This window comes from Oncorhynchus tshawytscha, linkage group LG11, assembly GCF_018296145.1.
Source record: "Oncorhynchus tshawytscha isolate Ot180627B linkage group LG11, Otsh_v2.0, whole genome shotgun sequence".
Lineage (NCBI taxonomy): Eukaryota > Metazoa > Chordata > Actinopteri > Salmoniformes > Salmonidae > Oncorhynchus > Oncorhynchus tshawytscha.
Genome location: NC_056439.1, coordinates 35,199,857 through 35,216,946, shown reverse-complemented (window position 1 = coordinate 35,216,946; position 17,090 = coordinate 35,199,857). Strand labels below are relative to the sequence as shown.

The window sequence follows — 17,090 nt, the reverse complement described above, 5'->3', positions numbered from 1 at the left end:
TGCATGCTTTTATGTACAGTTTTGTCAGTGTTGTGTACCCAGACTATGTTTAGGAGACCTAGATGCAATCAGGAGTGTGTGTGTGCAGGAGATCCAGTCTCTCCTGATCAACTGGAAGGGTCCTGACCTCACTACGTATGGAGAGCTGGTGCTGGAGGGAACCTTCCAGGTCCAACGTGCCAAGAACACCAGGATGCTGTTCCTCTTTGACAAGATGCTCCTCATCACCAAAAAGAGAGGAGAGCACTATGTCTACAAGACACACATATTGGTAATGAACAAAAAGTAGAGGAACCTAACCCAAATGCCATGAGCTAGCTCTGTTGGGTTGGCGTAACGTTGCTCCCTGTGGTTTCAGTGCTCGACCCTGATGCTGCTTGACAGCGCCAAGGACCCCCTGCACTTCAGTGTGATCCACTTCAAGCATCCCAAGCAGCCTCACACTGTGCAGGTGAGTGTGGACCATAAGCCCGTCCTCTCTTGTAATAAGAGTAGTTCTGTATGAGCTCAGTATAATTGACAAGTGTCTTTTTCAGGCCAAGACTGTAGAGGAGAAGCGCCTCTGGGCTCATCATATCAAGAAACTGATTCTAGAGAACCACCACACCATTGTCCCACAGAAGGTAAATCTATAGCGACAAGGGTTTCCTCTCCACTCCTGTCAAGTAGCCCACAGTCTTGCACCAGCCAACTCTAATCCCTCCCTCTAAACTAATGCGCTGGCTTCCGGGTTAACATGTGAATGAAGGTTGTATGTGTGGGTGGCTGCTTCTTTTCAACAAAGTTAAAATATACATTTTCTAGTTCACTAACTTTTTTCTAAAGTCTAATGCAACTACTTACTTGAAAATAGCTCATAAACTGCGTCCCAAAGACAAGAGAAATCGGAACGAAACTCTAGGATGACTGAACTCTGCACCAGGCCTACCTACCGTCTCTGACAAACTTTGCTTCATGATTCCCAGAACTCAAAGAGACAATGAACGCTGCTTTGACCCCAATATCAGCTACTCTCGATAGCGTTGCAAAGCCATAGATGGCCATGGCCAACAGATTTTGCTCAACATCCATTGTCCATCTGGCTACAGTGACAGAATTGTTGCACTGGAAGAAAGGTGCACATCGCTGGAGAGAAACTAGCTCCTCTCCGAAACCATAGATGGTATAGAATCTTTCACGGCGTTCAAATATACGAATCACAAATATTGAAGAAATTTCAGAGGGCTCTGTCATTAAATTAATGTCTGAATTTTTCACTAAGAACCTGGGGCAAGACTTTTTCCCCTCACGACCGTTTTAGCCTGGGCACATTGAATTGGCAAGGTACGTACTAGGCCAAACGCTAAGAGAAGGCAGATGTCACGTTCTGATAGACATACTTTTTGAGGTTTGGCCTTATTTTCTGTGAAATACATCACAACTGATTGTGAGACATCTGATAATTCAAAGTCACTATCATCAATGAAAGACTTATCACTCTACCAACACAAAAGGGCTCCTGAGTGGCACAGTGGTCTAAGGCACTGCATCTCAGTGCTAGAGGCGTAACTACAGACTTTGCTTAGATTCCAGGTGTATCACAACCAGCCGTGAATGGGAGTCCCATAGGGCGGTGCGCAATTGGCCCGGGGTAGGCTGCCATTGTAAATAAGAATTTGTTCCTAACTGACTTGGTTCAATAAAAAACATTTAAAAAGTGGTGCCTCAGTGAGGCTCACCTCATGGAACGTCGAGGGGGCTAAATGGACCAATCAAGAGATCCAAATTATTCTTCCATCTTAAACATCTACAGACCAATATATAGACTCCGGAGCACATGGCTGGTTCAGTTTTTATCATTCAAATATCAACACTAGGGCCAGATGGCCTGCCTTTCTTATTCATAAGAAGATACCCTTCATTCCGTCAGACGGAATTCAGATTCAAAAGGAAGATGCATTATTGTAACCTGTACACTTTGTGAAACACCCACGGTGTTGCTGAATGTTTACGCTCCCAAATGGGACTATGTAATCTTCACTAACAATCTCTTATCCATTTGGACAGCCACTATTTGAGCTTCGGAGGAGATAATAACTGTCATAGATTGAAAATTAGATCGCTCACATCCTAGAACCCATCAGTCAATGATGTCCAAAGCTTTCTCCACATGTATTCAATGGAATGGTTGCACTGACCCCTGGATATTACAAAACACTCTTGTGAAGGAGTTTTCCATTTTTTTGTTGTGTCTACCACACCGTCCATATAATTACTTTTTCATTGATAACGCACTCATGCCAGCAGTTGACTCGTGCGAATACTTAGCTATTGTCATTTCGGACCATGCACCTCTACTTTTGGATATAAACTTTTGCTATGTCAAAAGGATCGACCATTTTGGAGACTTCCTACTTTCTGATGAAACATTCTGTACCTTAATTGTAATCGATTTACTCATTTTCTAGAAACAAATAAGTTGGACCGTTTCTTACTCTCTCCTTTGGGCAACCTTAATGGCTTTTCTCAGAGTTCAAATTACTTCTTACTCTGCCACTCTTTATTTTTTTATTGAATGCTTAAAACATACAATATACTTGCAGTGAAACCACTCAACTACATCACATTAGTCATCTAACACTCCCATCCAGAGCGACACACAGAAGCAACCAGGGTCAACGCCCTACTCAAGGGCATGTCGACAGATCACCCACAAGGTTGTTTTTTTAAAGAGGCCTGAACCAGCGATCCACCGGCCCAAGCTCCCAACCGCCAGCCCTCCAAGCCCCCCCTCTCCCCTGTAAGAGTTTTGTGAAGGCCAATGATGATCCGATTGCATTCTCTCCTATTATTAAAAAAAAAAACTTAGATGCAAGTGTGAGAGAGACAAAGTAGTCAAGATGACTAGTTTGATTAAGTCTCCTCCATGTACACTACCATTCAAATGTTTGGGGTCACTTAGAAATGTCCTTGTTTTCCATGAAAACATGCATGAAATTAGTTGCAAAATGAATATGAAATATCGTCAAGATGTTGCCACAGTTATAAATAATGATTTATTTGAAATAATTGTCCTTCAACCTTTGCTTTCATCAAAGAATCCTCCATTTGCAGCAATTACAGCCTTGCAGACATTTGGCATTCTAGTTGTCAATTTGTTGAGGTAATCTGAAGAGATGGCTTTTTCTTTGCAACTCTGCCTAGGCCAGCATCCCAGTCGCCTCTTCACTGTTGACATTGAGACTGGTGTTTTGCGGGTACTATTTAATGAAGCTGCCAGTTGAGGGCTTGAAGTGTCTGTTCATCAAACTAGACACTCTAATGTACTTGTCCTCTTGCTCAGTTGTGCACCGGGGCCTCTGACTCCTCTTTCCATTCTGGTTAGGGCCAGATTGTGCTGTTCTGTGAAGGGAGTAGTACACAGCGTTGTACGAGGTCTTCAGTTTCTTGGAAATTTCTCGCATGGAGTAGCCTTCATTTCTCAGAACAAGAATAGACTGACGAGTTTCAGAAGAAAGTACTTTGTTTTGGGCCATTTTGAATGTGAAATCGAGCACACAAATGCTGATGCTCCAGATACTCAATTAGTCTAAAAAAGGCCTTTTTTTTATTGCTTCTTTAATCATTACAACAGTTTTCAGCTGTGCTAACATAATTGCAAAAGCATTTTCTAATGCACAGTTAACCTTTTAAAATGATAAACTTGGATTAGGTAACACAACGCACCATTGTAACACAGGAGTGATGGTTACTGATAATGGGCCTCGATACGCCTATATAAATATTCCATTAAAAATCTGCCGTTTCCACCTACAATAGTCATTTACAACATTAATGATGTCTACACTGTATTTCTGATAAATTTGATGTTATTTTAATGGACAGAAAAATAGCTTTTCTTTCAAAAACAAGGACATTTCTAAGTGACCCCAAACTATTGAACGGTAGTGTATATCTCACTAGGTCGAGGGTTTTTTACTCTCCAAATATCAAATATTACTCTGCCACTCTTAATAAAGCATGAAGATCTCTAATGGAGATTACCGTATGTATATACAATCACGTATATTTCAGACCTAGATCACCAATATGCTATGAACCCAGATCCTCAGCTATACAAAAAGCAATGATCTTCAGGCACAATTTGATCATTTAGCTACATCCAAAGCTGAAAAGCTGTTACAGTCCAAAGGTTCTTTCTATGAGTATGGCGACAAAGATCAAATGCAATGCAGCTTCTCGTTTCATTCCACATATTAAAGATGCCCATGGTACTTTGTTGTCAACCCCTTCCGATATCAACAAAACCTTTTATCATTCTATTCATTTCTTTACACATCTGAATCCCCAACTCGCTGCCTCTAAAATGGACTCCTTCTTGGCAAACTGAAATGCCCCTACAATCAGCTCATCTGACGCTAAACATTGCAAGAATTACAAGAATAATTTTGGTAAATGCAGAGTAGCAAAGCTCAGGGACCTGACTGCTACCCCAGAATTTTACAAAATATTATCTGATTTAACTTTTTTGTAGGTGTTTAGCGATTCCATAGAAAATGGTTCCCTGCCACTTATACAAGCTTCTATATTGCTTATACTTTAATTTATTTTGTATTTACTTAACCTTTATTTTGAAAGAGAAGACATTGAGACTTAGGTCTCCTTTCCAAATGTGCCCTGTATAATACTATTTTTAAATCATTTGTGTACATTTATAATCATGGTAAGCACAACAAACATCACAAATCAACCAGAAAAACAGTTGCATTCCTCCGTAAATAAGTCCCCAATCAATACTTTAAATTGCACCAGATAAAGATCAAGATAAAATTGATTTTGAATTTTGTTCCGGCAATACAGTGCATTAAATTTAAAAGCAAATTTACCTAGCTCTGTGGAGACCATAGAAACCTTAACCAATCCTGGTTAGGCAACTCCGGTGTCTATACTTCAACAGACGTTTATGAAGTAGGCCCTTGTAAACAAAGGAGTAATGTACATTTCTCTGACAAAAATGTTTGCAAAGTTGTGCATTTACCAAAGATTTAAGAATGTTAGCTAGACAAGGAAGCCTTGAAATTAGGAGATAATTGATTATTAAAATCACTGATCCCCGCCCTATGGCATGGTGGCACGAGGTGATTTCCATACTTTGGGAATATTTCCTGAAAACAATGTTAAATAACGAATGATTTTTTATTTATTTTTAAGGCAACAATGTTGGGCGCTGCACACTTAAGCAGACCAGAATCCAATTACCACCTTCAGTGGATTTCTTGTCTATTTCTAGCATCACTTGTCTATTGCTAGCATAATTTCTCTAATCATTCAGCAAGTTTTCCCTATCAGCATCCAGCCCAATATCATTGTAAATAGGCTTAGAAGTTCTATCAAAGAGAGCCCGCTGATTTGAAATGCATCAATTACGGCATTTTCTTCCCCTGTAATGAGGCCAGTTGTATGAATGAATTTGTTGTGGCAGAGAGGAGGCAGTTTTCCAGAATTTAGCCGGGCTCCCATTTCAATCTGAAATAGCAGTTGTGTAATAATCAGATTTAGCCTTTTTAGATTTCGATTTTACACAATGATTCCTCAGTTGCTTAAAAACTTGTCTGACAGGCCTAAGCCGGTGTTTCTGGCCTTGACCCAAGCATCATCCCTTTTATCCCTTTTGATAATTCCGGTGTGCACTAGGCATTGAATCAACCTTTTTAACACTTAATTTTTTGAAGGGAGCATGATTATTCACAATGGTATAGAAGACATCTGCAAAGAAGTGCAAAGCTAAATCAGGTTCAGGGATAGCTGAAATACAATCAAGGTCACTAGAATAAAGATATTGTTGACTGACGTTCCTCTTTGTAATGGCGCGAGGCTTAGATTTTTGTATTCTCCCATCTCTAACACAACTGGGCAATGATCACTAATCTCTTGGATGACGACGCCAGTAGAAACATATTTATCTGGCGTATTCGTTAAAATAAGATCAATCAGAGTTGACTTTGAAGGATCTTCCCCAACCTGCCGGAGGCATTGCCATGAGACAAACTGCTTTAAAATGTTAAATCTAGCCAGAAGAGGTTAATCTCATACATTTTACTTGTATGTTATGTGCTTCGGCAACACCACCCTTAATAGAACTATGGAGAAGTGGGAACATGAGATGAATATAGAACTTAAACTGGTGGGAAAGCGCTATTAAAAAGGGTAAACTCGTCTTCTTCCTGTGCTTGACTCGGACTCATCCAGTTCAAGGTGCTCCTTCGAGTTCATTGTGAGCAAGTCCAGACAGGCAGACATATACCCTGATATATAGAGGACAAATGTGAATGCTGTGCGCAGTCTCCTGCAAACCTAACATGCATCCTGGTCTTTCTCCAAATGGATAAGCTTTCTGGACTTCCGTCTTTTGAAATCTTGTTACTGTATCTTAGCTATTCAACGTCAACCATCTCCCTATGTTGCTATTTTTGGAGCTGTAGAAGACCCCCCTCGTATATTGTCTAAACACTCATAGTATTGCATTCACAACTCTTCTGGCTCGTGGCAGGATTCTGCTGAATTGGAAATCCGCAGCCCCTTCCTCTCTAGCTGTATGGCTCCAAGATATATGTTTTTCTTAAATTAGAAAATATCAAATTCACCTTTAAGAGGATTAACAGATAAATTGTACTCCCTTTGACAACCCTTTATTTCATTATTTGATGATTTCTCTACCCTTCCTACTGAATGAACAATTACCCAGCTTAAATATAAACAATTACATTTAGCTTGAATCTTTGACTTGACTCCCATTCAGTTTTAAGATGTTGACCTAGACTGCATATATGGCGCTATATACTATTCCTTCTAATATGACTAGTAAGATTACCCAAATAAATTATTCTCATTCAATCATCTACTACAGTTCCCTTCTTATTTTTCATTCCTACATTTTTTATTATATATTTATATTATGACAAAGAAATACTATTAGTCTTAACACACTTCTGCATAAAATAAATGTTTTTTGTGTGTATCTCCATTTAATCTCCTTTATGACATGCTGACGTTCGTTGTTTACATGCAGACCTATGCACCTTATAGGAAGGGTGGGGGGGTGGAGCTGTTCTTTTGTTTTTAAAAATTTAATGAACGTATCAATGCGGCAGTTGTAAATTTGAAGTCTAATAAAAGTGACACCTACCGTTTTTTCTTTTGATTTCTGTCTTCCAGGTAAAAGAGGCCATCCTCGAAATGGATTCTCTCTGTGAGTATTCCAGATAAATATGGTTAATATGAATAAAAGATAAAGGCACTAAACATAGCTGTGGCTGTTAACAAAGCAACAGGAAAGGCTGTCATTGAGTGCAAGAGGATCACTTCACTGGAAATGTGGAACAATTATTAACTGTTGTGTCCCCATTTGAAGAGTAGAGAACGATTTCTTTAATTCACTGACCTGGTTTTGAGTGAGTGAGCGGTAGTGCCTGAGTGATGGTGTTGCTTGCTGTGCTGTGTGCAGACCCAGGGTCGGGGAAGTACCGCTACAGCCCAGAGAGGCTGAAGAAGGCTGGATACTGCCGGGCTGAAGACCTTTCCGCAGAGGGGAGACCCGGGCGCAGGACATCAGGTGAGTTAGTTACCTCCCCCCTGCACATAGTAAAACAATGTTTTGTTTCATGGAAAACAACACCAAAGCCAAGCCATCTCTTCAGGCTTGATTGGTTCCACTTACCCCACAGTTCTACAGTCTGAAACTATTCTTAACGAGACTCCTTGGTTTTTGGTTGTGTCTCAAGCTCATTGCTTGTGATATCAGTCCATGAGAATTCTGTATGTTTGCTACAAATATATTCACTATGCTTCAACTGTCTTTTTTACATTTTAGAACCAGGGAAACAGATCGTAAGGACAACCAAAGGTAAGGCAACAGGGATGCCACTAATTTACTTATCACTGCGATCTTGTTAAAGAGGTCCCTGTTAGAGGCTATTCATTATCATGATGAGATTTGTATGTTAAATGAAGATTGAGACCAGATTAACAGGCTGGCCTGGCTCATAACCCTGGAGCCACTGCTGCCATGATTCAGGTTCCCTGTTGCCCATACTGAGTCTCAGTATTCACCCCATGCTGTCATTCTGCCGTAGATGGACCCCTGGACAGCCCGATCAAAAGGCCAGACCCCTACTCCTCTCTCAACCCCACAACCCCCTCTGCCCTAGATCACCCATAATGATGTTAATTATGGGCCATATTACTGAAAGGCTTGGTCATGCAGGAGCTCTTTTCAATAGTCAAATTCAGTCCTGGCTTTAGATCTGTGGCTTGCACTGCTCTCATGCATTCTAATTGACCCGCAATGAAAGGGCAGTGATGGGAGAGAATGGAATGGGAGATAGAGGTACTTATGGTTATATGAACAGCATTAATAAGTTGGGAAATAAATAAGTGTGGTTAGGTTATATTAAAGACAAATGGGTTTTGGAGGAAATTGTCTCCATGTGTCTTCCCCAGTCAGTCTGCCATGGCTGTGCAGTCAGCCTCGTTATCTGCTGATTTTTAAATATAGAGCAACAAAGGGATAAACTAAGTTCCTCTGTCTTGTCTCTGGCGTCTTTACGCCCTCTCAAATCAATTTAGCTACAAACCTAATGACGTTGTAATTGTCTAATGTTCTTCATATTCCTCAGTCAGAGAGGACTGTCCTTGTGAATTGCCTTATTTCTGAGTCTCTGAAAGGAGGCATTTCTCATTCACAGTTTATCCAATTAACTTGCCAGTTTTCAGATATTATTAGTGTGTTTACAGTATGATATAACTCTATTTTTTGTTGTGGCAGCATTGTTGACATTCTCTTATTTTCTCCTCTTCATTATCTTCTCCTGACTTGCAGCCATTCTGAAGGTAAGCTTCCCAATGATGAAAGTACATTTTTCCCTGCCATGTTTTTTTCTCCTCTGTGCAGAAAAGAGAAATCGGTTGACTCCGTTCAATGTGGTTCAGTGAGATGTTGTTCTCACAGGTTTGACACTGACTCTGAAAGGAAATGCAGAATAAACCTTGCTGAGAGAAATTAACCCCAATAGAGGAATTGCTACTCTAAGCTTATTGGGCTGAACCATATTGTGTTAATAAAGGCAGAGGTTTCGGGCTCAGGGTTTTGTTGATTAGTGATGTGTCCACAATGTGGGGCGCACAGCATGCTAGCTTGGCATGATCACATGATGTACCTTCATATCTCACGCCGTGCTAAAGCAGTCACATTTATACCTTGCAGTTACATTAAAAAGGAACATCTCTATGCTGGCCTTTGAATAACACCTCAACTCTCTGTGACTTCAAGCTACAGCACACAGACAGTGAAGGTGCTCTTCTGGGGGACAGGCGTTCCCTGCAGCCAACTGCTAGTGTCAGTATGCTGGGCTCCAGTCTAGGTGAGGCTGAGAGGCCTGGTGTGCTGGGAGCCCACGAGAAAATAGGCCGCGGGAGGGCATCTCTGGAGCAGCTGAGCCCCAGTGAGGACCCTAAGCCAGGGTCCTTACCCTGCCAGGGGGGCACTGAGCAGCAGGAGGAGGAGAAGGGGGAGATAAACACAGACGATATTCTGATGGAGGATGACCAGGTAGCCGACTTTGCCAGCTCCAAGCTGGCAGCCATCTCTTGCTGGCACTATAGGGCCAGGGCTTTACTTTCTGCTTGGTTCACAACGGTGAGACTCACTGCCACCAATGGGTTTCCTATTTCCTCTGCAATTTCACTGGCTTTCCAATCAACCATCTCCCTCTCTGTTTACCTCAGCCTTGATGCAATTCACTAAAAGCCAGCTACCATTTGCCATACTCATGGAATGCTTCTGGTTTTCACACTCACATAACTGCATGGACTAAACCTTCCAGGAATGTAACAACAATCAGTATCATGGAAATCTGGTCACTGCAGATCAGATTTATAATTCATCATGTTTTTGACTTCATTGAATGTTGGGGAAAATGTGACTATTGAAAGGCCTGTTATTGTTTGAATTTGAGGTTTTTAGAATGGAATGGTTAATAGTGATGGTGGGAAAAAATCAACAGTTACATCATAATAGAATTTTGGATGATATTATATTGATACTTGACTCAGTATTGATTTAATTAAATTGTTTTGTTGCTAGGTAGCCTTAGCTAGCGCTAGTCGGCTGTACCTGCGCCAAAACTCTGGTATTTTTCATCCTATAGCTTGTTCTCCATCTCTCTTTTTTTAATAGTGAGCCAACATGTTATCAGCACGTTAATTTCCATGACTGATCAAAACAAATGTTCTCATGCTCTCTTGTCTCTCTGCAGCAGACATATAGTGAGCAATATGTTTGGAACATCATATCACAATATTGAATCGCAATACATATAGAATCGTGAGAATTGCAATACGTATTGTATCGGCACGGCACCTAAGTATCGTAATAATGTCGTATCGTGACGTCTCTGGCAGTTCCCAGCCCTAATGGTTAACACGCACACTACCATGCTTTCCTCTCATGTGTTGCGGAGCATTACAGACCTCAAAAATCGTTAAGTCATAGACTGTTCTCTCTGCTACCACGCGGCAAGCGGTACTGGAGCGCCAAGTCTAGGTCCAAAAGGCTCCTTAACAGCTTCTAGCCCCAAGACATAAGAGCCATTTTCTACCCTGCTGCTATTTGCTGTTAATTATCTATGCATAGTCACTTAACCCCTACATGTACATATGACCTCTGCACATTGACTCTGTACTGGTACATAGCTTAGTTGTTATTTTATTGTGATACTTTTTTTACTTTAATTTATTTAGTAAATCAAATGTTATTTGTCACATGTGCCAAATACAACAGGTTACCACTTACAAGCCCTTAGCTATTTCTTGAACTGCATTGTTGGTTAAACTATTTACTAAATGAAATAAAAAGTAACACAATAAAATAACAATAATGAGGCTATGTATATTTTCTTAACTGCATTTTTAAATATTATTTTTTCATTTTATTTCACCTTTATTTTACCAGGTACTCCAGTTGAGAACAAGTTTTCATTTACAACTGCAACCTGGCCAAGATAAAGCATGGGATAAACAAACGTACAGTCAATAACACAATATAAAATATACAGTGTGTGCAAATGAGGCAAGGAGGTAAGGCAATAAATAGATCATAGTGGCAAAGTAATTACAATTTAGCAATTTACACTGGAGTAATATATGTGCAGATGAGGATGTGCAAGTAGAAATACTGGTGTGCAAAAGACCAGAAAAGCAAATATGAGGTAGGTAGGTGGTTGGATGGGCTATTTACAGATGGGCTGTGTACAGCTGCAGTGATCGGTAAGCTGCTCTGACAGCTGATGCTTGACGTTAGTGAGGGAGTTAGTCTGAAACTTCAGTGATTTTTTTGCAATTTGTTCCAGTCAATGGCAGCAGAGAAGTGGAAGGAAAGGTGGCCAAAGGAGGTGTTGGCTTTGGGGATGACCAGTGAGCGATACTTGCTGGAGAGCGTGCTACAGGTGGGTGCTGCTATGGTGACCAGTGAGCTGAGATGAGGCAGGGCTTTACCTAGCAAAGAATTGTAGATGACCTGGAGCCAGTGGGTTTGGTGACGAATATGTAGTGAGAACCAGCCACCAAGAGCATACAGGTTGCAGTGGTGGGTAGTATATGGGGCTTTGATGACAAAATGGGTGGCACTGTGGTAGACGGCATCCAATTTGCTGAGTAGAGTGTTGGAGGCTATTTTGAAAATGACAACGCTGAAGTCAAGGTTTGGCAGGATAGTCAGTTTTACGAGGGTATGTTTGGCAGCATGAGTGAAGGAGGCTTTGCTGCAAAATAGGAAGCCGAATCTAGATTTAATTTTGGATTGGAGATGCTTAATGAGGTTGGAAGGAGAGTTTACAGTCTAGTCTGACACCTAGGTATTTGTAGTTGTCCACATATTCTTAGTCCGAACTGTCCAGAGTAGTGGTGCTAGTCGGGCAGGCGGGTGCGGGCAGCGATCGGTTGAAGAGCGTGCATTTAGTTTTACTAGCATTTAAGAGCAGTTGGAGGCCAAGGAAGGAGTGTTGTATGGCATTGAAGCTCATTTGGAGGTTTGTTAACACAGTGTCCAAAGAAAGGCCAGATGTATACAGAATGGTGTTGTCTGCGGAGAGGTGGATCAGAAAATCACCCGCAGCAAGAGCGGCATCATTGATCTATACATACATCATTGATATACATTGTTGGTTAAGGGCTTGCAAGGAAGCATTAAAAGGTAAGGTCTACATCTGTTGTATTCAGCGCATGTGACACAATTTGCTTTGAAAATCAACATTGTAGAGAGAACAAGTTAGCAATTAGCCTTGTGCTTATTTGATGGGTGCATTTGCATTGAGTCAATTGATCCACAGAGCTGATGTATGACTTCAAAGGTGAATTTGGCTGTCAAATCAGGGAGTCAGGATAATATGTGCTTTGGTCTTCACATTAGTTAAAAGGTTTCCCTTTTGCTTTTTCCAAAACTACAGAGGAGCTTTATTAAGGTTAATTGCTATAATAGCATTAAAATGGCTTGAATGTTGAACATCCTGTAATATGAATGTCAGATGTCTATATAATGTATGTATTGTCACACAGGTGCTTTAAAACCAAATGTAAATCAGTGCTGCCCAGCTTGTGACTGTCTGGAACCAGATGATAGAGAAGTCTTGTGAAACTCCACTGTATGGATTTGGCCATCTAAGACCCAGTGTTCACCCTAAGCATGCTGCAGTCCCTTTCATGTTGTGTTCTGCTACCCCAGGATGAAGAACACTATGAGGATGTAGTTAAGAAGGGACCAATGGGGGAGAGGATGGAGACATCGGCCCAGGAGATCAGTGAGTTGGCTATAGAGGAGACCTTCACTGACCAGGTATGAAGAGTTTGGACTGGCTGGGTCAAAGTTAAGGTGCACTTGGCACCCAAAACCAAATCTGTCACATGAGACTAAGCTTGAAGAGATTCTGAACGGATGAATGTTTTGTTGTACTGTATATCTAAAATATAGGGGATACTAACAGAAAAGTCTTCATCTTTTGAGGGGATGGGAATTTGGGAAGACTGGTAGGTGGCCCAAAATGGTTCTGATCTAATACAACTAGGGGGTTGTGTATTTATACCCTGTAAATTAGAATGTCCCCTCCTACATGCTGTTGCACCCTGTCATCTCTCATGGACAGAGAACATGTTTAATAGATGCTGGGTCCTCTTGTCTGCTTCCAAGCCGAGTGTAACAAGTTGTTTTGGTCCCTCCCTTATTTCCTACCCGCAGCTCCTACTGCATTCCCCAACACACACACACACACACACACACACACACACACATACTCTGCCACAACCACACTGCAGCTGGAAATTAGTCTGTTATAACTGCACACTAGGGTCAAATCTGTGAAATTAAAACTGTTAAACTAAAGTGCTACATTTTACAGCAGAGTTCAGCAGGTGCATATGAAATGGCTGGTGGCAATTGTGATGAATTAGCTATAAAAATGGAATCAAAATGCTCTGATCGTTTTATTACACATTCTACTGTGATTCTGTCTCTGTCAGAATATTCGACGCCATGCACTACCAGACGTGGATCAGAGATTATGGCTGCTGTAGCAGATTTAACCTGATCACTTGACTTAGCTCATTGATCCAATGTCAGATAATGACTGGTGATTTGTAACTACCTGTTGGCTTATCATATCCAAATTGCTTTATTCCATCCTGATGTTAATATTCACTCTTCCTTCCTCCTTATCCAGGTGTATGTGGAGGAGGTTCCTCCTCAAAGCAGTGCTCCTAAGGTAGTAGTGATGGAACAGAGTGAGGCGAACCCACCCCTATACACAGAGCCTGATGCTTTGCCAACCCTGCCTCCCAGACAGCCTGAGATGTCTCTGACACTGGAGCCTGAGAGGGGTATAGGGGGAGGAGTGGTGGAAGAGGGAAGGTACAGAGCGGGAGGGGAGGAAGAGAAGAGTGACTGCTCTGTTCAACAGGACGAGATGAACTCAGCAGTGACAAATGGAGAGTGTTCAGAGTTTGGTGCGGCGGTGGGAACTGAGACCAGCCGCATCCTACCTGCCTCTGTGTTGGACCAGGGCAGTGTAATCACTGAGCATTTTGTGGGCAGCCTGGTGGTCTCAGAGGACCTGTGTTCCCTGAGCTGCCCCTCACCTCAGTTGGGCAGCAAGAGCAGCAGTACACCCTGTCTGAACACCGAGCTCGAGGAGAAGGTCCAGACCCTGGTTAACTCCACCCCAGAGCACCCACTGCTCCTGAAAGGCAACAACTCTACGCCTGCCCCTAGACCAGACCACCTCATGGAGGTGGAGCGCAGATCCACTCTCTCCAAGCAGGACCGGATACTCATCCACAAGATCAGGAGGTACTATGAGCATGCAGAGCACCAGGATGCCAGCTTCAGCATCAAGCGCAGGGAGAGCCTGTCCTATATTCCTGCAGGCCTGGTCAGACACCTGAGCCGGCAGCTCAACAGCAAACCCCAGGACCAAGCGGTTCCAGGGCACGGGAAGGTCTCCCCGAACAACCGGCCCACATCCTGGTCAGTGTTCGACCTTCCTGGCTTAGAAAAAGAGCAGAGGACTAATAATACCCCTGTGCTGGAGCCACAAAAAGCTGCAGACATCAAGCCCAGGTCCCAGAGTGTCAATGATGCTCCTGTTGGAGACGAGGATGAGTTCTTCAGACCATCCTTGGACATGGTCCAAGTGTGGCAAGACATAGAGATGGAGGAGGTTTATGGGAGCCTTGGGAAACCCAAGGGTATCCAGGGTACAGAGGACATTGTCCATCCCAGATCACTTCTATCCCGGAAGGGGGGAACCAGCAGAGAGATCCTTGAAGCTGAGTATATCAAGCCCCTGAGGATCCTGGAGGAGTCAGACATGGGTGCTGTCTCAGAGGAATCCCCATCACCCATCACAACTTCCCCAGACCCCTTCTCAGGGCAGGAGTCCTGCCAGAATAAGACTCCCAAGTCCTGGGAGAGAGACACAGTCAGTAGATCTCCCCTCCCCAGGATCATCAGCCTGCGTTTAGGGGTGGAAGAGGACCTGATTCTGCAGGATATGGAGAAGATGAAGAACAAGGTTTTCCAACTGGCCCGCCAGTACAGCCAGCGCATCAAGAACAGCAGGCCTGTGGTGAGGCAGAGAAACATGGAGGCTGAGAACCACCTTGCCTTTAAGAACCTACCAGCTGTCTATGAGGAGAAGGTCCAAAGAAGAGACTGGGGTAAGCTGTCAAGGATCTGTTTTAATGTTTTGCTGATCGATTATGATTTGATATGATACTCTAATCTGCAAAGCTAAAATGATCAAACTGATGTCCCTTATCTCTGCCCTGTCTTTCTGTGTATGCAGGTAGGCCTAACCTGACACTGTCACTCAAATCCTATGAGCAGGTGGTCGTGCATGAGCGGAGGACCCCAAGCCCAAGCCCAGTCCCAAGTCTCAACTCTGGGGCTAGCTCACAGGTCACGTCCCCCTGTCCCAACAGTCCTCACAGCCCAGTGCAGACACAGAGTTTCCACTGGCCAGATGTCCAGGAGCTGCGCTCCAAATACACTAACCACAGGCTGGACCTTGGTTCCTCCCACCCATCACCTGTCAGCCATAGCTGCTCCGTCCCAGAGAGGATGCAGAGTTGCACTGAGGGCTTCAGTACCTCATGGAGCCCCGATGGCTACTCATCCAGCTGCAACTGCCCCACAGACACTAACAGTGGACTAACAGACTCACTTGAGACTATGTCATCCATGGACCACCAGGGTGGGGGTTCTGTTGGAGAGGCTCAGCCCCAGCCTCCACTTTGCAGGTGGCACTCTTTTGATCACTTGCTAGGAACACTGCCTCTACAGGAGCTGCAGAACCTTCAGGAGACAATGAGGAGCTGTTACATGGCTGGTCAGGCTACCCTGCCCAACGAGCACAAGGTTATTATAGTGGAGAGGGTTGCTAGCGATGGGCCAGAGGAGACTGGAGGGAAGACGAGAGTGGAGGAACAAGGAGCTAAAGGAAAGACCAAACTTAAAATCTCGAAAAGCCTCGATTACCAGTACTGTGCCAAGAGGTCTGCACTGACTTCAGGCAAAAAGATTGAGAGTAGTCTGGTAAAAAACCTACGAGCAAAATTCCAGAACTTGGGATCAAACACAAACACTGTAAATGCCCTGCCTATTTGATCGCTTTCTGTAAATAATGAAATAAGCCTTTTCCTACCTATATATGCAATTGACGTCAAGGAATATGACTAAATACTGTCTATTAGGCAGTAACTACTGCTACTGTGTTAGGAGTACCATTTTCATTTTCTACTTTTTGTCTGTATTATCACCTTCTCACATCACTCTTTTCTCACTTCTGGTGTTACCTACTAGGGATATTGAACAATCAAGGGCACCCCATGGGAAAATATGTTGTGACTTTGTAAAATGTGTAAATAGTTGTAAATGTGTCTTGTTCTTACACCATCATGAAATGTGTTTACATAAAGAGAATGACTATGTATATAAGGAAAATGGTTTTGAGAAAAAACGTCAGCATATTGAAGTAGATCTGTCCAGATGACCCTTTTTCTTTTTTCTTTCTGTGTAACGATGCAATGGTCATCCTCTATTTGTGAATCAATTGTGAGGGTCATAAGCAAGGAAATAGTGTAAAGAGATATGCGACTTAATATATAAATGGGAGTAAATCTGGAAGGCTGGGCCACCATTTTTAAGTTATTTATTGCGGATTTACAGCCATTAGGATTCACTCAATCCTATTTGACCTTTGGTCAAAGTGTTTTTCCTTCAGTTGTTTTAAAAATGGGAGATGTATGGTCTGTGCTGTCTACTATTCAGCCAAATGCGCCACATTTAGCTACTACTCAATACTATGATTGTTTTCATACATCACTGGAGTTGTTTTCTGATCTATTTCCTTGTTATTTATAAAATGATCCTCGTCTTCCTAGACCTTTTCATTCCAGAAACGGCACAGAATAATTTCATACCTGAAATGGCATATATGCTCAATAAAATCTGAGCTATTGAAATTACAATACATCATTTTTTTTTTGTGGTTAATGTCAGTAGTAAA

General features: G+C 42.5%; 1 protein-coding gene across 4 annotated transcripts in view; it reads left to right on the top strand.

The window, feature by feature from the left end:
• The window catches only part of LOC112261844 (pleckstrin homology domain-containing family G member 3), a 56,661-nt gene extending 39,609 nt beyond the window's left edge, over nt 1–17,052 (top strand). The window contains exons 9-20 of one of the 4 annotated variants that reach the window (XM_042330052.1): nt 89–271; nt 359–451; nt 537–623; nt 7,195–7,228; nt 7,484–7,591; nt 7,850–7,882; nt 8,858–8,868; nt 9,308–9,586; nt 11,385–11,480; nt 12,755–12,865; nt 13,746–15,240; nt 15,369–17,052. In XM_042330052.1, the coding sequence (XP_042185986.1) occupies nt 89–271; nt 359–451; nt 537–623; nt 7,195–7,228; nt 7,484–7,591; nt 7,850–7,882; nt 8,858–8,868; nt 9,308–9,586; nt 11,385–11,480; nt 12,755–12,865; nt 13,746–15,240; nt 15,369–16,189 (3,351 nt within the window). In that variant the 3' untranslated portion in view covers nt 16,190–17,052. The remainder of the gene's footprint in view (nt 1–88; nt 272–358; nt 452–536; nt 624–7,194; nt 7,229–7,483; nt 7,592–7,849; nt 7,883–8,857; nt 8,869–9,307; nt 9,587–11,384; nt 11,481–12,754; nt 12,866–13,745; nt 15,241–15,368) is intronic. The other 3 variants (XM_042330054.1, XM_024437471.2, XM_024437472.2) reach the window with 3 other exon arrangements.
• The last annotated feature ends 38 nt before the right edge of the window (nt 17,053–17,090 follow it).